The sequence below is a fragment of the Thamnophis sirtalis genome, unplaced genomic scaffold, assembly GCF_051295495.1.
Source record: "Thamnophis sirtalis isolate CommonGarterSnake01/CBP01778 unplaced genomic scaffold, rThaSir2_p1.2 scaffold_10, whole genome shotgun sequence".
In the NCBI taxonomy this organism is placed as follows: Eukaryota; Metazoa; Chordata; class Lepidosauria; order Squamata; family Natricidae; genus Thamnophis; species Thamnophis sirtalis.
In genome coordinates, this window is record NW_028261390.1 from 18,085,162 (window position 1) to 18,109,675 (window position 24,514).

At 38.1% G+C, this 24,514-nt stretch overlaps 1 protein-coding gene across 3 annotated transcripts in view; it reads right to left on the reverse strand.

Moving 5' to 3' along the window:
* The window catches only part of STPG2 (sperm tail PG-rich repeat containing 2), a 181,563-nt gene extending 159,905 nt beyond the window's left edge, over positions 1-21,658 (reverse strand). For all 3 annotated transcript variants that reach the window (XM_087723775.1, XM_087723774.1, XM_087723773.1), the window contains exons 1-5: positions 21,537-21,658; positions 18,553-18,662; positions 15,798-15,953; positions 12,397-12,561; positions 2,883-2,998 (exon numbers count right to left, since the gene is read on the reverse strand). In XM_087723775.1, coding sequence (XP_087579901.1) covers positions 2,883-2,998; positions 12,397-12,561; positions 15,798-15,953; positions 18,553-18,662; positions 21,537-21,642 — 653 coding nt within the window. In that variant the 5' untranslated portion in view covers positions 21,643-21,658. The remainder of the gene's footprint in view (positions 1-2,882; positions 2,999-12,396; positions 12,562-15,797; positions 15,954-18,552; positions 18,663-21,536) is intronic.
* Between the last annotated feature and the right edge of the window lie 2,856 nt (positions 21,659-24,514).

Here is a 24,514-nt window from a genome sequence, read left to right on the forward strand (position 1 = left end):
TTTGCCCCCACCCCCACCCCACAGGAGCACTCTGCAAGCCCCCCCAAGGCTATTCATGCCTTTTTAAAAAAAGAAACCATTTTTGGGAGGTTTGCAGAGTGCAAAAACTTTTTTTCCCCCTTTTGGAAAGCTCTTTAACTGATTGATGAGAATTACATTGATCAAGTGCTGTCCCAGCAGAAACAAAGTCTTAGGTGCTGCAGATTGTCAGTGATTTCCTTCTCCAGCACATGGATAAATACACCTGGAAACATCTACCTACCTACCTACCTACCTACCTACCTACCTACTCTCTCTCTCTCTCTCTCTCTCTCTCTCTCTCTCTCTCTCTCTCTCTCTCTCTCTCTCTCTCCCTCCCTCCCTCCCTCCCTCCCTCCCTCCCTCCCTCCCTCCCTCTACCTACCTACCTACTTTTTTTAAAATTTGCCTCTTCAAAACCTTGGTGCATCTTATACTCCGAAAAATACAGTAATGAAACTGCACTCGAGGCTGAGGAGGCCTAGAAAGCTGTGTAGCTTTATGCAATACAATCATGTTTCTTGCAATAATTTAGCAATGGTTAGCTTATGTATTTATATCCTGCTTTTATTATTTTTACAAATAATTCAAGGCAGCAAACAAATTCAACATGCCTTCTTTCTATTTTTCCCACAACAACAATCCTGTGAGGTGAATTGTGTGAGAGAGAATAACCAGCCCAAGATCACCCAGTTGACTTTCATGGCGGGATTAGAACTCATAATCTCCTCGTTTCCAGCCTCAGCCACTGGATGAAACTGGCTCTTTATAAATATCATAGTATTTTTTTAACATTCTTCATAACATGTAAAAGCTTCTTTGTATTTTTAGTTGCTTTACTCTGAGGTCATATTACTTTCCAAAACCACAAATTTTCACAGGAAAAAATATTTTTAAAAAAGTATAACTAATTGTTCAAGGCAAGATTCCTATCTCTCAGGTTTCTTTTTTTATTTATAACAGTCTTTTAAAAATATTAATTTGAACCAGATGTTTAGATACTTAAAAAAGATGAAGCCCGTTCTAGTTGGTATCAAAATCAAATTAATAAAATAGCAATTAAATAAAGAAATAAAAAATTAATGCCTTATAAAGCTATGGGAATTTAAACTATAACCATTTGGTTTTACCATTACTAATCTGTTTGTGGTTTATATTCTTAATGCATCCCTATTTCAAAACCGTTTAGCATTCTTCTTATGGCATCCTGTAATTTAAGGAGCAAAAGAAGCAAACAAGAAGATAGGAGTTCAAATCAACTCTATCCTCATTTCCTTTCCCTTCTCTTCTCCATAAAAATTATTTTACCCTGAGCCAAAATACGTTAAGACTATAAGAAAAACAGCTGAAAGATGACCATGATAGAGGAATCAGCATATTTCAACACTCAGGTATCTTGTCTTCATGTGTAGGTTGACGTTCAGAACTTAAATGAATCGAGAAAAATCACCTTTCGGTTTTCTTTAAATTCTGGCTAGAAGGGGTTTCATACACATATCGAAAAGCAGATTTAGTCTAGGGACTCACAAGGAGATAACTATCAGGGAGTAACACTGATCATTAAAAAACAGATGGGCTGACAAGTTAATATTATTTACAGGCAACATGAATAAGTAACAAATTTCCTGCCTTCTATCATTTCTCAGAACATGCTACTTTGCAGAGTACTAAATTGACAGTATATAGTAGCAGGTGATAATTACGAACTTTGGCTTCTTTGAAACAAACAATAGTTAATATTAAGATAATTGGAGATGAGAAAGGTGATGCAACCACTGAGAACCATTTAATTGTGTGGCATGAAATAAAGAGAGGGGGTGGGGAGAGGAAAGTTTGGAAGCTGCTTATCTTCAAGCTGATGAGGGGAATGGTTGAATGAGCCCCAAGTCTACATCTAGCCACCCTAAGTTGTAGATATAAATGTGAGAGATCTGAAAAAGATTTTCCAACTCAAGATTTTCCAACTCATACGTCTATCATGATTTAAAAGACTGAGAACAAGGGCTTAGAGGAGAGACTCCTAGGTGTATTTGACTTGGAGAAAATAGGCAGGGAGATAAGAAAGAACCTTTAAAAAACCTGAAAGTGTTAGAAATAGAAAAAGACCAAGATCTGCTCGCTCTCTCCCCCCCCTCCCTGTCTGTCTCTTTCTCTCCCCCCCCCTCCATTTCTCCTTCCTGTCTGTTTGTCTGCCTGTCTGTCTCTCTTCCTCCCCTCTCTCTCACACACACACACACGGGGAGGAGCAAGACAAAATACAATGGAGATAAGCAAGAGTCATTCTGGTTGAACTTAGGAAAAAAAGTTATAATGTTAAGATTAGTTCAACAACAGAACCAATTACTGGGGAACTGATGATCTTCTTTCTTTTAAATTACTTCGATTTTAGGAGTCTGTGAACCAGTTGTGGGTTGCAGGCAGTACGCCCCGGTACACACGTACAGGAGCCAGCCCGGAGCACCAGATACCGTTCGGTATGGTGCTCCGGAGAGCCCACCCGCCTTACCGGAGTTTAAAGGCTTTTGCACTTCCACGCAGGTGCATGGCGCAGGCGCATACAGCCCCTGTGCGACGCTCTGCAGAGCAGCTGGAGCGTCGCGGAGCGTCACGGAGGCGCTTGAATGCATGCACACACTGCGTGCATGTGCGCGCATCCATGAGGATGCTGCCGGCCCCGTTCCAACCGTACCAACTTTTCACTTGTCATTATTCTGGTTTTAGAATACAGCCTCCAAACAACCCTCAAAAGGCAATTATGTCCTCCCTGTCTTCTCCCCCACACACACACACCCTGAATTACACATTTGTTGATTACAATATCACAAGGTGCAAATATGACCCAAAGCACCAGTTGAATTACATACGGCATGATATCATAGTCTGCAGGTCCAGGGCCCTCCTGTGGCTTAAATTCAGGACGCTTTTCTCTCAAACTGCCAAAATGCACTCCTTTATATTTCAAAGTTGGGTAGGTTTCATTCTAAAAGAAAATAAATAGTGTTTATTCTCATTTTTCCCCCCACAAGACATAAGGTTTGAGCTACATACTTCATAGTATAAGTTCAGTAACTGTAGGCAATATTAAAATTGATCAATATACTGTATAATTCAGACATAAATGAATAATCTGTGCCACTGCCAAAAACTGAAAATTTCCATTTTATGTACACGAACAAATCCAAAAAATACACATTTATTAATTCATATCCTGCAACTACTATATTTTTCTTCTCGGTAAATTGAATTGATGCATATATAAAACCAGTCACTGTTACAAGCAGAGACATTTATAATAGATAAAGCAGAAAATATCTGTCAACGCTCTTTTTCCTTGGATCAGTGAATCAGTTGAATAAATCTGAACATAGACACGCAGACAACCTTCCGTGTACATGGCAATGCCACATATGAAGTAGTTTGTAACTATTTGCAAAACTAGAAAAAAGAACACAAAAATACAATTGTGTTGGAATGGAATTAGAGCACCATCCAGTGGTTTCTAAAAGGTATATTCACAAATCTAAGAAATTTCCAAATAAGCAGTAAATAGAGAGCCCTCCACATACAACAGTTCATTTAGTGACCCATCAGTTACAATGGTACTGGAAAAAGTGACTTATGACATTTTTCACACTTACGACCATTGCAGCAACCCCATGGTTACATGGTCAAAATTTAGATGCTTGGCAACTGACTCATATTTATGATAGTTTCAGTGTCGCAGGAGGTCATGTAATCAACTTTTGTGACCTTCTGGCAAGCAGTGTCAATGGGGAAGCCAGTTACTTACTTAAGAACATCTGTGCTTCACTTAACAATTGTGGCAAGAAAAGACCTAAAATAGGACAAAAATCACTTAACAAATGTCTCGCTTAACGACATAAATTTTGGTCTCAATTGTGGTCATAACTCATGGACTACCTGTATTACCAAGATGTATTAAAACTCTTACAGCCTGCCCACTCATATATAAAGAGTCACATATTACTCTACACTGAATGATATTATCATGACGCCCTTCTGTTTTGGCTTGCTTTATTGAAATCTGAACAGAAAACAAGATTTAGAATTAATTGTATGGGTCACCAAATAGGCAGTTCTGATGTTTGTTCTGACCTAGGCTTCTCCAAACGAAGCAGACTCCTTATCCCAACAAAAAACCCTTTTTATTAAGTTACTGTGAATTCCACTCATTCACATCCAAGTTTTTCAAGGTGAATTTACAGTCACAGACCTTATCTGGCTTGGAGAGCTGCCAGGCCAATATCTTCAAAATTTGACAAGGTGCCTTGGAGAGTCACGAACCAATTAAGCAAACTAATTGTCTCCTGCAAACTCCACTCCCCTTTTGCACCTCTTTTATTCCCTGTGGGCGGGGCCATTCACCATTCCCTGTGGCCTTACTCCCCAGTCGACCCTGTTTCCTTCGTCTGGCAACTCTGCGCATGTGCACACTTGGGAACAGGTTCCACTTCTTCGTCTGCCTCACTGATGTCTGACTCTGAAGGCAGCCAATAACTGTCAGACGGCCTGTCCCCATCTCTGCCTCTCACGCAGAACCCTCATCAGAGCCTTCGCCAGACTCGAGGACTGGCCCATGTTCCACCCCATCCTCCTCACTGTCCAAATCTGCTGCCAGCTCTGCTGGCCGCTGGCGGGACACAACACTGTGTGTTCAAAAATAAGTCCCACTGAGTTTAAAGGAACTTATTTCCAAATGAATGCAAAGCTTGAGATGTCTTATGTTCATGTAGCCATTTCAGCAAGGGCTGCTAACAAGGAAACTCGCTCAAAAGTGCTCGTATCATTACCAACGCAGACTAGATTTTCCAAATCCATTTTTGCCAACAGTAGCAAGAGATGTCAATCGACATGTGTTTTCTTATTAAAAAATACATACTGTCAGTGAAGAAGGCTATTTTAGGATATTTGTTCTCATTGCAGCAACATGGAATCCCAGAATGAGATAGCGGCAAAACTAGAAGCAAGGGCAATAGAAAGGAAAGGCACCTTCTTTGGAGCTTCCTCAAATTTTGTTGTGCCTACCTTCCTGAAGAGAAAAATACTTCAGATTTCCTCTACGGCAATGCTTATTTTAAGGCTGTGAGGGAAGATTTTGTGCATGCAATGTGTTCACATATGTAGGTGAAGAGAGGACACTTCCTCTTTCGAAGAACTCAGTTGCAAAATGCTGATTGAAAAACAAATAAGTAGCAGCAGGGCAATTGCTGGCTGGAGAACAAGCAATTAATTTCAAACAGCTAATGATAATGGGCAAATAGCAAATTTATTCTGCCAAAATCATCTGATAAGAGTGATAATCAGGCTGGTGGAAATAGCAGGCAAAGCTCTCCATAGTTATGTGAGCAGTACTGTACTTTTTTTGCAGCTCTATAGGCAATATGTGGCACAACCTTAAACTCCATCCTCCCCTTTCTACTGAAGAAAAACACAATGGTCTTTGTAACAAAAAAGAAGGTGAAGATCTATCTCCTTATCCTAGGTAAGACTGCTCCTCTTTAGATGATATTTTCCACATGTAAGAAGTTTTTTATTATGAATTTAGAAAAAGTAAAAGTAAAAGGTAAAGGTTCCCCCACACATGCGTGCTAGTCATTTCTGGCTCTAGAGGTAGTGCTCATCTCCGTTTCTAAGCTGAAGATCCAGCGCTGTCCAAAGACGTCACTGTGGTCATGTGGCCAGCATGGCTCAACGTCGAAGGCGCACGGAGTAATGTTACCTTTCCACCAAAGGTGGTCCCTATTTTTCTACTTGAATTTTTTATGTGGTTTAGAACTGCTAGGTTTGCAGAAGCTGGGACAAGTAACGGGAGTTCACTCCTTTACGATTTGCACCATTGAACTGCCGACCTTCTGATCAACAAGCTCAGCAGCTTAGCCACTAAGCCACCGCGTGTCCCTTTAGAAAAAGTACATCTCAATAATTCCCTCACTCAGTACAACTATATAACAATTACAAAAGTGTGCCTAAATGGGGAAAAAATGAATAAAGTCACACACAACTTGTGTACCTTTTATATTCATTTCTTTACATTATTATTCCCCCTAAAAAAATTACTGTACAAAGTTATGTGTACTTCTTGTACTTATGCTTTTAATGAATGAAAATTTAAGAAATAATGTGTGATATATCTTTATTAGCACTGGGGTCCTACAAATCTTTTATTTAGTATCTTTTTGCTGTAGCAGAAGACTAACAGCAATTCTCTGGCAGCAGCTAACTATATAGTATCAAAGATTTTTTAAAAACATGGATTATATATTATTTGCTTTTTGTACATTTGTTTGCTGTGAAATGTTGTTTCACTTTTTGCTGAAAAAAGGGTTGATATTAAAGAGTTGATTCTGTAAGGTTTTTTTCTACAGTTATGAAAATATGTACAAAAGGTATTTTGTTTCATTACAAACATAAAAAAATCCAGTAACTAAATTTGGTATCTATGAAAGAACATTTCAGTCAATATCTCTTCGTGACATTTACAAAAAGCATATTTAGCAATTGAGTTCTGAAAGCAATTTTAAGAGGCACTCTGACTACGAGCTATTCTTTCTCAGACTCAATAAATTGAATATAATTTTTTCCTTCCTATACCCAGGTTAATCTTAGCATTAAAAACAATATAAAATTGACTCATACTTAACTCACTAACCTGTGCATTACTCACAGAAAATCCTAATTCTAATGGATTTAAAAAAAAAAAACCTTTTAAAAACAGACTGCAGAATAAATGGATGCCCTCTTTACTCTAAATCATCATCCTCTTTTGCCAAGAAATCTTGACAATCCCAACTTCAAGGTCGCTGCCGTCTTGCTATGTCATTAGCAAATAAAATATGATTTAATTGAAGCAAACTCAGCAAGGAGGTGCATTATTTTAAGTGAACATTGCAATATAACTTGAAGAATTGCTAATCGACACTCCCGTTGACAATAAAAATGGATGAAGGTGCTTTAGAACTTTTTTCCATGACTTTCCAGTAATTAAATATGGAAATAGACTCCATGAAGAATTAAAAGTCCCAGAGTGCATTAATTCTGCCACTAATGGACTGTCTTTTCAGTGCTACAGCAGCAGCCCAGGTATTTCCCAGCATGTTCCCAACATTAGGTAATTTATCAGTGTCAGAATTCCTAGCATGAATATGTAAGATAGACTACACAGATTTCAGATTACATCCCATACTGCCTCAGGTGGAAATAGGTATTTATCATATTTAAAAATGCTTGGAAAGGAAGCTTTCAGAAACATGAAATGTTTTCTATTATTAAAAGCATCCAGCTACAAGCACTTCGAATCATTGTCATAGCTGCATAGACAGTTCTCCAAAACAAAAACAAAATATAAGGTGCATTGGGTAGAATATGTTAATAAAGAAAATTGAAGCAGGTCTCCTATTATCATTCTTTAACTATGTGGGCATTAAATTTATATAACTGCCAGTCTCACAAGAATGATTCTGGGTATCAGATAGTCTTCCAATATGGTTAAAAAAAAACAACCTTGCATTCTATGCTTTTCTCTTAATACTGGTTTGGAATACTCATAACAGTATGATGTTCCCTATCTACAATAAAAGAATAAATCAAAATATTATATGATACTATAATAGATTTGTCACATGAGGACAATCTCACCTTCATGACCTATTTGTATTTTCCCCCTTGGGCCAGAACAGTTGCAAACAAACCCCCTTGTAAAATAGGATGGGTTGATAGAAAGTCATTGCCCCAAACAATAGCAGTAGACTTATATACCGCTTCATAGGGCTTTCAGCCCTCTCTAAGCAGTTTACAGAGTCAGCATATTGCCCCCAACAACAATCTGGGTCCTCATTTTACCCACCTCGGAAGGATGGAAGGCTGAGTCAACCCTGAGCCGGTGAGATTTGAACCGCTGAACTGCTGATCTAGCAGTCAGCTGAAGTAGCCTGCAGTGCTGCATTTAACCACCGCGCCACCTCGGCTCTATTTACCGCCATTTGCCCGGTGGTTACACAACTAGAATGGATGACCTTTTGGCCAAAACCATGGCGCTTACTTCCAGTTTTCAGAAAAAGCACACCCCTCTAAAATATCAGCATATCTTACTCATTTATTGCACCCTATAGTTGATATGGATTTAACTATGGCTTTTCCTGGTCCAAGTAAAATTCATTGTGCTTCAGGCATATTAAACCCAGACACAGTTGAAGTACAAATGAGTGGCTGTCCTATTTATATTTTTAACCAGTTTGTTGACAAATCTGTCCTGAGATGGGGGGGAGGAGGAGGAGGAGGAGGAGGAATAATCCAGATACAATTACCTATGTCTATTTTGGGTGTTATGCAATAATTTGGATGGAAATCAAGAATTGGTTTTTGGTGTTTGACTTCATAATCAACAACAACAAAATCATAGATGCTTTAGCAGATTTTAGACTTTTGCCTTCCTTGAATTAATAACTAAAGTCTAGCAGATTTAAGGAGAGCTTACAGTACGTTCTGCTTTTTTAAAAAAACTAGCAACAAGTCAACTGAAACAACTTACTCTGGAACAAATAACTAAGGGCATGTTCTATTTCTTCTCTTTCCTTATGAAACTCCACAGTATCTATTTAGGCTCTGTAGCCCATTATTTTTATAAAATGTATGATTTTCAAGATGAAGCCTGGGCATAAACGTTCCAATCAGGAAAAATACTCAATGATAACTATGAAATATCATAATAAATAAACAAATGTTTGTAAATAAAGCCAGGAACATAAATAATTCATAAATACAAAATAAAACATGGATGCATGAATAGAATCAACTGTAGTTCATTTAATTCTTAATAAGATATCCATAATCTTTTTTAAAGCTTAAAGATTTGGTTTTTCTTTTGCAATATCTAATGCAGGCAATTTTTCATAGCAAAATGCTTTAGTTCCAAATTCATGCAGCTCCACTGAATGACTCTGCTGCCCTCTAATGCACTGCCTGAAAATTTATAATTAAGAGGCGGATTTTTGTATGTAGGCAATAAATGTTATTAAAAGGAATAAGCCTTAGAGAGCTGCAACTCACTTCATCATATGCACAGAGGACTAGATTGGTGTGGCAGTTTGATTATGTAGTTGCAAGTTACAATTGTAATGCATTAAAACACCAGTCTGTCTGTTGAGACTTTCAAAGATTGCTCAAAACTTCTGAAGTTAAACAATTTGTTGCTCAATGGTACTATGATATTCTACTCTAAAACAATTTGCCATGGAGCACTTGGGAAACTCAAATGTTCTGATATTACTTTAGAATTGGTTTCAATCCTGATGTCAAACTTGTGCACATTAATTCTTTTATGAAAAATTTGTCCCATCTGTCCTGTGCAGAATCCATTGCTGGCCAATGATGGTACTTATTACATTGGAGGAAGAGCAGAAGAATATTCTTCTAATCCTGTGTACTTGCTGGGGCCTGTAATGGTGCTGTTGTGAGGGCAAAGTAGACCTCTGAGTTTTATAGGATCTGGTTCTCATATTGGCATCATTGTCCTGCTGTAACGTGTGGCTTTTGAGAACCTGCTTCAGATTTGGTGATTGTGTGCAAATATGGGCCTTCCACCCAGTAGCTGAGAAGTCATCTTGTTTGGGCTGCAGCTTAGTAAGAATGGGCTTGAATAGCTTAAGATCTAAGAATGCAAACGACCAGCTGCCTGCAAGGAGTGCAAATCCTTCCATTCCCCACCATCCAGTCAGAGCTGAAGAAGCTTCTTGGATGAGAAGTAAAACGTCTTCAAAGAAAAACCAGAAAATCCAGTTTCCTCTTGAAAAAGCACCTTTGGGAGAACCGTGACCTGGATGAATGAGAATCTCCATAGATGCTTAAGATTGAAGTTATAGGCAACATGAAGTTCTATTGGTGGTCAGTCTTTTAAAAGATCCTCCTTTTAAAGGAGGACCTTTTGGGACTGATTTGACAATAGGCAACAGAAACAGAATAACAAAACACTACTACTTTTCACCCACAGCTCACAGAATTACAAGCAGTATTATATTGACAGCATATTTATTTTAATTAAGCACAAAGGTTGCATTATTGTTCTCTATTGTTAAAGATGTAGCTTGTGAAAGATTATTTTGCAGTTGCCTCAGGACTTCCACAAAGCGCTGAAAGTGCAATATGTGTGCTTTTAGAGTAAAATCTTTTATTGAATAAAAAACGTAGATTTAAGATCTGAGAAAATATCAAAGCATATACATTTAGTAAGTAAATATATATTCTATATTATCTAGATTCTAATGTAAAAAGATTTAAATATTAAAAGAGATTATATACAATGAAATATCTACAAACTTTTTAAAAAATTGTTTCATTAAACATAGAAATAAGTAGCTCTATGAAAATAATTCAGTGAGCAAAGAGACCCTTCTGGATCCATTTCTCGGATCCATGAAACAGTTGCAGTTGCTTGAATATTTGTCATGGATGCTTCAAAGCTTCTGACAAGACTTCAAGGCCTTTGACAAGTCTTCTGAGCATTTATTTATGTACAGAGGGTATTTCTACAGAGATAGCTAGCAAAATGGTTCGGAATTTAAGTGAATCCTTCCTAAAAAGGAAGAGTAGACAAGAATGCACACACGTACGGACCAGTGGTGGGTTCCGGTGTACGGTGCAACAAGGCCCAGTGTCCACATGAAAGTACGCAGCATGCGCGCACACATGCACATGTGTTCTTACCTCCTGCGACACCTCCGCGATGCTCCAGCTGTTCAGCAGAGTGTTGTTGCGCAGGCACCGTACGCTCCGTGTGCAGAAGCACCGAAGAGCTCAACTAGAAGTTGGGATGGCAGGTGGGCGGGTGGGCCCTCTGGAGCACCGTACGAGAATGGTACCCGGTGCTCCCGGCAGGCACCGGTACACCTGTACTGGGGCATACCACCTGCAATCCACCACTGGCACTCACACACACACACACACACACACACACACACACACACACAGAGTGAGAGATACAGAGACAGAGAGACAGAGACAGAGAGAGATACAGAGACAGAGAGACAGACAGAGAGAGAGATACAGAGACAGAGAGAGAGGGAGGGAGGGAGAGAGAGAGAGAAACCCACACAGATAAAAACTCCTACCTTCCCCACATTGTCAACCTATACTTGCTAATTTTACTTGAAATTAAGATATAAAGATTTCTACTATCAGCCCACTATGAATTTGTGCCAGTGATACATGGTTGTAAGTGTGTGTATATTTAAATGTGTATGTGTATCTATAATATGCCAGAAACATTCCAAAAAAGACTAAGACGGGGACAGAAAATACATTAATATTAATTGAATTAATAACTACTCGTTAAAATGAAGTAACATAAAGCAATGCTTATATATAAGTGATCTCATGCCTGACTACAATATCCAAGTCATAGCTAATCAAAAATAACCATGTGTCTATGCATATCAATACAACTGATCAAGGGTAGATTGAAAAAAGCACAGAAATGTAACAACTCACAGTATAAGGGCAAATATCTCAGATTTAGTGAAGAGCTAATGATTTTACTGAGAACAAGTGGGATTGTCATTGGCTAAAAAAAGATGATTGGAACCTAAAAAACAGAGGGAATCCAATCTGTGAACTAAATCCTAGATTACAAGTACTCCTTGATTTGCAACCATAATTGAATCCAAAATGTCCGTGATTAAGTAACACAGTTGCTAGGTAAGTTTTGCCTCATTTTTTGTCATAGTTGTTAAATGATTCACTGTAGCTTTTTAATTAGTAACATGGTTGCTAAGTGAATCTGGCCTCCACAGAAGGCTGCAAAAGGAGATCACATGACCCTGAGACACTGCAACCATCATAAATACATGCCAGTTGCCAAGCATCCAAATTTTTATCATGTGGCCGTGGGGATGTGGCAACAGTCATAAGTGTGGAAAATGGCCATGTCACTTTTTTTCATTGCAAACAGTCACTAAACAAATGGTTATAAGTCGAGGACTGCATGTATAAATAAATACAAAGGAATGCCCAAGATTTAGTAGTTAAGCCACACAGTACTGTAAGAGGCAAATAGTTTCAGGACCTTGGAGAGGTCACTTCAAGCTAAACACTGCAAGCACTAAAACTCAGTGATACTTTAATTAATTGCCCAAAGCTACTGAGTTTCCCAATGAAAAGTAAAATACCATAAATAGAAAGAACTCTATAATCTCGCTTGACAAATGCATTGGATAATAAGAATTTTAAAAATCACTTATTTCTAGTTTAACATATCATTGTTCCTGATAACCCGAGTTTAGGACTGTTGGATTCTAGAAGCTCTGAGTAACAACTTTATAATTTTATGGGGCCAAGAACAGTGACCAATCTTTTAAAATTACTTACATATACTGATTGATAGTATGCTGGTCCCAAAGTATTGTCTCTTACAGGCTGGTTAAATTTTATAAGTGTCCCATCTTCAGCCTCTTCATAACCAAATGCTTGCCCTTGGGAAGGAATAGATGGAGCCTCTGACTTTCGAAAATATTTGATACAGCCTGCAATTTTCTATGGAAATAAACACAGTATTATTAATTCCTTTACATCACATTATTCTAACCATAAATCATAATACAAGACTGTGAGGTACAGTACTTGGTGCTCACTTTCGTGGCATGTCAGATTCAGAGAGCGCCCACAGTTGAACCCTGAGCTACAAATATTTTCTTCTATCGATAATACAAGATTGGAATTTATTTTACAAAAGAACATCAATTTACACAACTGAACTTCATCACAAAGAGAACAGGTATATTTGGTTTTGAACTATAGTCCTTTAATATAAAAATATCATTTATTTTCCATTTTATTTCATCCACCGTTTCTGAACCTCAACAGCCCAATTTAAGGTAGAACATGTTCTTAATGAATTTGAAGTATATTTTTGCAGATTTTTGAGAGCTCAATTTGTAGTAATCTCTTTTAATACCATTCTTTCTATCAAAGGATGGAATTATTTTTTATCTAATGCTTCTTTTGCCCAAGTGATTCCTTGGATAGTGTGGAATTTTCTTAGCTGAAACCAATGGTTTATCTATTCCATGGAAAGAGCTATAGAAAATGCACAAGTTCTATTGCCACTGCTGGTAAGAATTGGGAATTTTATAAGTTAGTTGGTTAGAGGTAACCACGGAAAACATTACGGATGAATTTGTTTTTTGTTTTTTTTTCATATTAGGAGATTTTGAGTTCTAGTCCTGCTTTAAGTACAAACCCAGCTGAATGACTGTGGGTCATTCACTCTCTTACTCAATTCTAGAAAGAAGGTAATGGCAAACCACTTCTGAAATCTTGCCAAATCTAGACAGTTATCAAGACTCAACACTATCTTGGTGGCACAATAAATCAACAAATCTGCTTATTGCAGAACTTAGCTTTTGTGTTTCCTTTTAAAGGCTATAGTAACTGAGTTTCTGAACAGTAAGCCTGACACTTCACCTTTGATGACCATACGGAATGTCTTCTCTCATTCTCCATTTCAATAATATCTTTCATTTAGTGCTTTATGTTCCAGATTTTCAGAGAGTTCACTGTTTAATTACCTCCCAACTGGTTCAAAATCAAGCATTTTTTAAAATAAAATAAAATTAGATTAGCTATTTTGATCGTCACAGCCGCATGTGTTATGGTTGCTCTATTACGTGGGCATACACAAATTTTCTATATCTTACCACTTTCTTCATTCTATAAGGCAGCCTTATTACTATCTTGTTGCGCCATGAATTCAGCACTTAGAAATTAGCTTGGAAAACTGGAGATGAGGTCTCTTACAGCTAAAACATACCAGTTCTGGAAAGCCTTTGTAAGATATATAAATTTACTTCTTTCTTTGTCAGAGAAGATTTACATATAAAACTGGTCCTCTTGATTGCATTACATTGATCTTCCTTTCATAAATTACCTACTGTTTGTTTATCACACATATAAACAACCTAAGGATTCCTGGTGGCTTACAAGATAGAATATACAGTAATAAAAGTTCCAAAATGAATAAAAAAACAAAATAAAATAAAAGTATGTAACTTAACCAAACTTTAACCAGCGTTGGAATGAAGACCTCTGTAGAGTTCCTCCCAAAACAAGTAGGGTTACAACTGTATACCAGCCAAAGCTGGGAAGTTCCCCTCTCTATGACTTCCACATGTTTTTTTTATCAGCATTTATGAGTTCAAAAGAACCCAAATATAACAGATTTCCTCTTTCAAGGGTAGAACTACCCATCAAGACAGAGCTGATAGAGAACTACAGACAAACAGGAACTCTGTCTTGCTGGGATTTAGTTTAAATCTCCCAGCCTTGAGGCACTGGGATAAAATCTCAAATGGATCACCATTCTGACTGGGTTACTGGAGTATCATGAGTATCATGAGCATATTAATGATATTTCTGTATTTCATTCTTTCCATTTCCATTCTTTCCATTTTCTTTCCATTTTCATGAACAAACCAATTACCATAGATATCAGCAGGTTTAGTCTCTTTATATTCATTTTCCACTTCGGTTTTTTTGAGTTTCAATCACCCTGTTTTGCATTTGATGAACATTTTCAATTTTTTCATCATATTTTCTTGCTATGTGCTCTAGGTATTCCAGTTTTTTCTCTACTATATTTGATAATTTCTGTAGTTCTGAAAATATATTTTGCAAAGTCAAGACCTCTATTTTTCCTTGGGATTATGTCATTCTGACAAACACAGCTACTCTAGCTTGAAAGATCAACAAAATTGAAGCATAGATTCACAAAGAACGCTGCTCTCACTTCTCTCTGGTAAAAAACATACTTCAAAGGGACATCTGTGCGCTCTTATCAGTCTGTAGCCAAACATTAAAGCCTTGTGGTGCCAAGTCAAAGCAATCCGTGAAAGAAAAAAATGTTCCGTTTTGAATACACAAAACTCAGATCAACAATATCTCCCAGCCTCCGGAGCAGAGATACTATTAAAGAGTTTCTTTTTGTATCTTTTTTGTATATCAAATTAGAAAAAGAGGTCCAATCTTTAAATGAATTAGAAAAAATACCCACAGCAATAAAAGAGAAAAACTTTTAAATAACATTTAAAAAGTAGGATAACCACTGTCCAAAACCATTCCAAATTCAATTCCACCGCTTGATTCTTTTATTCTTTAATTTGATTTTTGAGTTTTTATAGGCAGTCTCTTTTTTTAAAACAATAAAAATTCCTCACCAGCTGGAAACACTTTCTCTTTCCATATCTTTCCGTTTTGGAGCCGCCCTGACTTTGTCAGCCTTGGCTGGATTTTTTGTCACTGGCTTGAAGAACTTCTCTTGCTTCTTTCGAGGATTTTGCAATATCCCCGAGATCAGCAAGACGTATTCTTCCTGTTCACCGTCTCTTTGGGACGGTTTAGGTCCATTTGGACCACCCAGTGACAAAAGTGTTGGCTGTGGTCTCAGAGCATTGAGACCACACAACCATCTCGTCGCAACATTGGCTCCTCCTTGGGGGGGGGCTTATATTTTTGTCCACCTGAAAAATGCGACATGGCCTTAGTTTCAGGACATGTCGTATTTTCAGGGAAATATGGTAATACATTTCCATATAATGCCGGCTTCAAAATCCTTAACATTTGCAACTTCAACAACACAGAAATATCCAGAATGTATTGTTTTTACAGGATTTTTTTTCAGAAAGTACCTGATTACAGAAAACATTTATGTAACAGTTACTATCAGTCAACTGATCATATAAAAAATAACAATATTCAGTTTTATGTTGCCTTACCCGTGCAGAAGGCATTTTCAATTGTCTTTTTGTCTTATTATCTTCTGGACTCAGTGAAGGAGGTTGGCAGTATGTTCCAGGACCAGGTGTATCATTAATCATAAATTGGAAACGCTTTTCCTTGTTCTGAGGACTTTTGCCTCCTTTAATAGTTTTCTGGAGTTAAAAAAAAACAAAACCAGGAAAATCATCCATGATGCAACAGTAATCACTGATTATACTGTACTCTCTATGAACTTAACCAAGAATAAAAATATAGGTTCTATCATGTGGCTTATACAAATCAAACTCATAAAAGAAGAAAGAAGATTGTGTTGTTCAGAAATCAAGCAACCCCACTGTTGCCATGACTTTTTAAATGAAATGAATACAACAGATTGGATTCACACAATGCAATAAATCATAAACCAATCTCACAGGTTCCATCTACATGAAAGTTAAAATTATTAAATATTTTGCCTACGTGCCTAACTAAAAATAGAGGGTTTTCTCTCCTGATTGATTTTAAGGAGCTTTTTCTTAGTGCTAAAAGATCAAAAATGGCTAGTAACTAGAAAATCATTCTCTCTTTCATGCATGCCATACCATATGTTCTGATCAGGATCTCAGCATCTGATCTATGTTCCCTCGTTAACTGAAGTTCAGTAGGAACCGGAAGATAAAGGACAATGCGTTCATCTTTTTAGGAATAGCTTCTATACAAAGTCTATTTAATTCTCCCTCTGTCAGTTTTTTGAAGCTAATAAAAATTTCTGATTGTTAAAAAATGTTTTTGCAATAGATACTCCAGCTGCTGTTTTTAATCCCAAGTGCTTTTAACACTGAAGCCTTGTTCTTGTGAATTGATTTGTGGCTAGTTCAGGACACTGAGTTTTATTTATTTAATATTTCTTCAATATCTATAGCCACCCAACTCAACCAAGTATCTCTGGGCAGCTTACAATTCTAATTCAAGACAAAGGTTTCCCCTGTCCAGTTGTTTCTGATTTTGAGGGGGGGGGGGAGATGCTCATGTCCAGTTCTTAGCTGAGGGAGCCAGTACGGTATTGTCTGAAAACATTTCCATGGTCATGTAGACAGCATGATTATATGCCAAGGGGCAGAGAAGGCATTCCACAAAGTGGTACCTATTCATCTATTCACATTCGCATGCTTTTGAACTGCTAAATGGACAAGAGCTGGGGAAAATAGGGAGCTCACCTTGTCACATGGCGCTTGAGTCTCAAAATTGACAGTCTTTAAATGTCAGCCATAACAATTCTAATTATTACTTAGTAATTCTGCTACTTATTGTTATATGCATTATTTGTATTTGGTACTGTATAATTGAATTTCTATTATCTACCTGTAGTTTCATAGTAATGATAAGCTTATAATAAAGAGTACAAAGATGTTTAAAATAAGGAGTTCCTAAGTTTTTATAGCCCAGCTATTTTTATAGTGCCATTTTAGTATGCAAATCGGTTGGCATTTAGTGCAGGCTGTTAAAAAGTCATACTTACAACATTGCACCAGGATATTCAATACCCAGTGAGAAAAAATAATTCTGATTTTGGAGTTGTGCACTAATATTATTCTTTAAATTGGTGAAAGCAATCACATTTAAATCTGTTTTGTATACAACTTTAAACCTAAATATCCTTTGTTTCTAAATAATCATTAAGCATAAACACAGCAACCAACAATTTGCTCTCCATTTCAAAATGAAACAATATTTAATAGATTTTAAAAGAAAAAGAAGAAAATGTTATTCAAAACTTAAGAATAATTTTATTAACAATTATATTAAATTCTTTTTTCTACAAGAGAGTATAAACATTCTGTTTCTGTCTGTGTGTTGGTGTGTGCATTTTTGTCAGTAACTTCTGGGGAGTACATAGTGAATTTCATGAAGTTTTAATCGGCAACATTTTTCAGATGTGCTTTCTCTTTCCTGTCTTCCAAGGGCTAAGAGAGCCTCTGGTGACTAGCCCCAAGTCACCCAACTGCTTTCTATGCTCAAGGCAGGACTAGAACCTGAGTTCTCCTTGCCTTGGTTTAAAATGAATGCCTTTGAGTTATTGCATGCTCATAGAATATTTCAAAAATTATGGTGATACATGATTCATAAATGCTAAATAATGCTTTGCAATGAAGCTTTTAAAAATGAAAATGAAAGATGAATCAAACAACTCCCATCTTCCCTTTATTATCTTGTGAATTAAAATAATAATATTCTGTTTAGATAAATAAATTATAGGACTGAATGTAATATGTTGCCAAATTGATTCAACTATTGTCACAGAGGTATTGTTTAAGATTAGTAACTAAAACAAAACATTCAAAAAATATTAGCATGGATTTTATAGCCATAAGTTAGTGCAGTTCAAAAGTATAAAAAGTAAGATGATTCAGAGTATAATAGATGTACATTCCTCTAAAGTTCTTGGCAATCCATTATTTTACAAATTCTAATATCCATCACTGCATTTAGTCCAGTCACCTAGTAATAGAGAAAAAAACTTTAGAATAATTTGGCAATCATTTTAGAAAGGAGTGAGAAATTAAAAGTAGGAAATAAAATAATCTTCCAACTCCACTAATGGTTTGTGTTTAGAACTGCCACTCCAAACAAATCACTAATTTAGAACAGAAATAGAAAAACTGGATTAAAAATATTTTTGAAGAAATGTAAGTTTTCATCTATATCATAAATCCATTTACTATTCCTTGGTATCTTACATCTTTTATATCAGGTTTATTGATAGGGCTCTACCTGTATTTTATGAATCTCATAGGTTCCTGGCCCCGGAAGATCATCCTCATCATTTTGAGAAATAACTTCAAGCCCACGACTTGCCAGGGAAAGAAATGGAGCATAGCCACCTGAAAAGAAAACAAGTCATATATACATTTTAAACAATGTTTCAATTTTTTATTCAGCTGTGAATAATATTAACATGAAGGACACCTCCCTCCTCCCCCCCTCCCAAGTTCTGCTATGCTGCCTCATGTGGTAAGGGGATGCTTTTTGGAGGGATGAGCGAAGAATGTATGACAAGATTATATAATGTCAGAAGGATCATGGTGAGCCCCGGTGGCACAGTGGTTAGAATGCAGTACTGCAGGCTACTTCGGCTGCCTGCAATTTGGAAATTCAAATCTCACCAGGCTCAAGGCTGGCTCAGCCTTCCATGTAAAATGTGGACCCAAATTGTTGGGGGTAATAGGCTGACTCTGTAAACTGCTTAGAGAAGGCGGTAAAGCACAGTAAAACATTATATAAGTCTAAGTGCTATTGCTATCGCCCAAGGTGTGAAGGTCATCCCAGCTGCTCAACAAAGCAAGGAGGTTCTTTCTGAGCAGCAGAAATATGTGAAGATAATGGAAGCACAATGTCATTTTAGTGACAATATAAAAAAATCATTTCATACAGGATAGGGGAAAGCAGCATCAAACCACACCTGCATTTTATTAAGAAAACCTAATAAACAGATTGATGATATAATGATGGATGGTGGCCCCTCAGGCTGGATGATAATCTCATGCCCCCTAAGATGTTATTGAGGATAAAGAGCTGAGGATCTTTTAGAGCGCTAATTCTAAGGGGAAAGCTACAGGGAGAAAATGGAACATAAGAAGCACACTTTGTGAACTGCACTGAGTTCCAATGTTCCATGTATAATTCAAGCTAGTGATTATGATCCATAAAGCCCTACATGACTTTCTCCAAGAGAGGATGAATCATCCTCTCCCTTAAGGATGTCAATACGATAGTAAGGAACCAAGCAAAGGTCAGCTTCTCTGACCACTTTCACAATCCAGGAGGATACCAGGTTTAATACAGACTGTCAGCCTGACCGCACAAAGGACCCTGTCTACTTCCTCGAGGCACACTGGTTCAAACTCATTCCAGATTGTATCACAAGACTGGGCCCAAGACACCTCAGCAGCACCTGCCCAGTCCAGGTTGGATCTGAGCAACTTTATCCACCGGAATCCCAGAATATTCTTCAGAGCAGATCTTGGGACACAGCAGGGACTGGGTCATCCAAAACTAGGGAATTGGACACAATCATGGTGGAGAGATATTGAAGTTGTGCTGTTCTTATCACCGTGGGCGATAATTCGCTACAATGGAGGAAGCCTTCATTTCCTGAAACTACTCAGTAGATCAACGTGCACCTTGAGATCAGCACACTGATACTGCATAGAGGTGATATGGCCCAAGATCCCAGTCTCCCATCAATCCAAACAGCAGGTAAGACCTTAGCCAAATTGCCTGCTTGATTCTCAGGATAACCTCAGGCTGTCTCACTGGATCCATCAATCTCTTGAGGAGGGCCGATCAAACAGACCATCTTCCTGCAGGAAGGGGTGATGCCAGTGAGAATAAAGGCAAGTGTGAATGGCATCAATCACAGCAATGGACTGATGTTAATGTTTCGAATCATGTTGAAACTGCCTCAAGACAAAAGCCAGACCTAACATGTAACCACCATTATGTGTTGTGCCCCCAATAATAAGGCTATTCACAGACCTTCCAAGCATTATTGATAAAACATGCTATATACAATGGTAGACATTTCATTATATTTTCCTTTGACTTTCAGATTTAATATATACTTAGATATGAAGATACATCACGTGCCCTTTCAAATGTTGTTGAACTTGTTGTTCAACCCATTATCTTTCACAATTAAAAGTTCTATCCACCAGTCTGTGATCTATCAGAAACCTATACAAGCATAAATTGCTCTATTATTGCTGGTCTCAATTTTGCCTCCATAATTACGGTGGACAATGATGTTCTCTTTATGTAGAATTTGATTGGCATGAAAACAACACTGAATTATTGAATAAGATAATAATGAAAGATTACAATTCAAAAAGAAAAATGAACTGTTGGGCACAACATTTGCACTACCTGACTCTGTTGTTACATCCTCAAACCCCCATAACTTTAACCTTCGACTGTCTACTGTTGACCTCACCCCATTCCTAAGAGGTCTGTAAGGGGCGTGCATAAGCGCACCAGCGTGCCTAAGGTCCCTGTCCTACTGTCCCCATTTATTTGTACCCATTTCCTCTGTTCTTATTCATGTTTATTCTTACTCCTGTTATCTTGTACATGAGTGACAAACTAAATAAATAAATAAAAATAAAATAAATTGCAATCATAAGTTCACAGACTACCTGAATATCCCAGCCAGGAAATTCTGTGACTTGAAATCCAACCTTTTAAAGTTGCCAAGTTTGAGAAACACTACTCTAAATTCATGGCAGGTGTAGTGGAAATTACTCCCCAGTCTAAAGCTCCAGGAACCCCTTTATCTGAAAGTTAAGGTCTGGGCACATTTTAGTGCAGAAGTCTTGAAACTTGACAACTTTAAGACTTGTGGACTTCAACTCCCAGAATTCTCCAGCCAGCATAGCATAGCATAGCTGACTGGAGAATTCTGGGAGTTGAAGTCCACAAGTCTTAAAGTTGCCAAGTTTGGGGACCTCTGTTTTGGTGGATGGCTACTGTAATTTGGGAACAGACATCGCTGGCCTGTAAAGCTCCCAGGGCCAGGTTGACAGTAGCAAAGCCCACTCCTCTTGAGCCGTCATCCCACCCACCATCCCCGGCTACACTACACAATTGCCATGTTAATAGAGAGACGCGCGGAGAGGCGGGGGGGGGGAGGGAAGTAAGATGAGGTTTTTCGGGGCGAGAGGGAAGGCCAAGGCTCGTTTCCCTGCCTTCCTGCCGCTCACCTCGGATCTGCCTGTTCTGGGAAGGCAAGTCGTAGCAGCCGGGGCCCAGGTGGGGGCTCGTGCAGCCCACCGTCAGAGGGAAGGAGCGGGGAGTCCGGTCATACATGCCGCCGGCTCGCGGGCGACAGGCGCAGGCGTCGCCATGGCTACCGCGCGCCGCCGGGCCACCAGGCCGAAAACGAGCCCCGCCCCCTCGAGACGGTTAGCCCCATCAGGGCTTCCTCGCTCGGAAAGGCCCGCCGCCGGCTGCCTTCGCGCCCCCTTTTTTTGTGGGGTGGTTAGTCGACGGTAAAAGACAGCCTCTCGCGTCGCCTTAGCTCATAGATGCTGCTGGAAGCTTAGTGTCTTACTAACAAGGCCCAGTGCGGCTAGTCCTCGTCTTACAACAAATCCTTCGGTGACCGTTCGCAGTGACAACGGCGCCGAATAGAAAGGGGACTCGTGACTATTTTTCACCGTGGCAGCATCTCCACGGTCACGTGATTTAGTAAACAGTAACATAGTTGGAAGGGACCTTGGAGGTCATCTAGTCCAACCCCCTGCTCACACCAGGAGACCTGTACTAGGGATTCGAACCACCAAACGACAAGCTCAGTGTTTAAGCCATTGAGCCACCTAGTTAGGCAATGGTTACATTTGGATGTTTGACAACTGGTTCGTATTTTTATGGCGGTTGTGGTCGTGTGATCACTTTTGCCAACCTTCTGATAGGCAGAGTCAATGGGGAAGCCAGATCCCCTTAACCATGTTACCAACTTACGATGATTTTCACACTTATGACAGTGGCAGCATCCCCATGGTCACGTGATTTGCATTTGGATGTTTGATACCTGGTTCGTATTTATGACGGTTGCAGTGTCCTGGGGTGATGTGATCACCTTTTGCTCCCTTCTGACAGGCAGAGTCAATGAGGAAGCCAGATTCACTAAACAATGTTACTGACCTATAACTATTATTCACACTTATGACCGTGGCAGCGTCCTCAATGGTCAGGTGATTTACATTCAGGTGTTTGACAACTGGTTTGTATTTTTATGACGGTTGCAGTGTCCTGGAGTCACGCAATCATCTTTTGCACCCTTCTGACAGGCAGAGTCAATGGAGAAGCCAGATTCACTTAACAGTGATGTCCCTGACTTAACAATTGCAATGATTCACTTAACAAATGTGGTAAGAAAAGTCGTAAAATGGGCGGGGGGGGACTCAGTTAACAAATTTCTCACTTAGAACCATAAATTTTGGGATCAAATGTGGTCGTAAATCGAGGACTACCTATATCCTATGATTGTTGTGCCATGAGAGTAATGTCTATTGGCCTTTGGCTATTTCCCAGCTGCTGCAGTCAAGGGTTTAGAAGTCATATCCTGTGACTGTTAGGTCTTGCCAGTGACAGTTTGCATTTTTAGTCTCACATCCTTGGTGAATTAGTGACCCTAGTCAATATTGGCTCATCAGCCAGAAGCATTTTAGTTAACAATTCACTTTGGGGTTAGAATGGCCCTGCTCTTGACTCAGAATAGTTTGGTTTCCTAGGTTCAAACAATATGTTGGGCTTAGAAATCACTGAGTGAGCACAATCTCTATAAACAGATATACTGGCATTGCATGCAATTTGGCCATAAATTCAGCTTACCTTTTATTAATTTTGCATTCAAATTTTTATGTACTTAATTTAAAATTTATTTTAATAAATACATTTTATAAATAAATAAATTTCAATAAAACCATACACTTGTTTATTTAAAACTAAATCTCTCAGAATTTAATGGAGGGGTTGCCAAATGTCTTTAGGATTACAGCTGCAATTTCTTTGTTTTGATTTAAAATTTAAACTTCTAGTACTCAGTTATGACTCCACTTCAAAAGGAATAGGTCCATACTTTGCTTTAAATCTGGGCTGTTGAAGGGGAGGGGGAGACAGCTTTAACCGTCAGCATTTACTTTAAAAGCATATTTGCACAACTAAGCTGTGAAATGTTAAATTAAAAGCATGCTTTGATGCACCTTTTCTTTCCACTGCCTCTCAAGAAAAGTATCCAGTGCATTACAATACTTGACTTGATCATCTGTCTTTGTCTTTGTAAATGAAAAATGTGCTATTCTAACCAAAAGGAAAATTTATTAGATATCTTTTATTTAGTTTCCTATAGTCTACCAGGAAACTAATTTATATGCATACTTCACTTTCTCCTTCTCACTTATTTTATTGTCATCCTGGGGAAGGGATCGGTACTGAACCAGTGAGTTTAATGGTCAAGCAGAGTTTTGAAAACAGGTCTCCCACAGACATTCTAACCACAATGTCATGCTGATTCTCTCACTGTTAATTAAATAGCAATCTTCAAAATAAGATTAGCCTTCATAAAAGCAGTAGGAAGATTGCCAGCTAGCTTCCTTTAGGGTCACTATTAAGAAAAAATCCACTATCTATTTAATGTCACTTTTTAATATAATAGGAGGAAATTACTTCACTTAATAATATGAGCACACTGGTAGGTGGTATCTATTCCTATTGTTTTCAATCAATACTTAGAGCAATTAATTCTTCCCTGTTTCTTTGCAGCAATACTAGGGTGCCTATGATATAGTTTAATATCTGAAGCCATAATTTAAAATGTTTTAAATACATAATGTAATGATAAATCATTACACAGTGTGGCAAGAATGGACGCAAATATGAATTAAATGAAGTCTGAGCCTGCTTTTAATTAAGTCTTGGGGTTATTGTTGTTTTTAGTTCCATGACTTGAATTCATTCTGTGTATTTGGTTATCAACTAATCTTTCCTAAATTTCTGCTAATAACACCAATAAATTTCCCCAAAGACACCTTGGCTTACCATAATTACCTCTGTGCTTGCATTCATAATTAAATAATCTATTTTACAACATGCTTATTTTATGCTTGCATAACAAGACATTCAACATTTGTCATCATGAACTGCTTCAAAAGTCATAATGATCCAGATGGCTAATCCA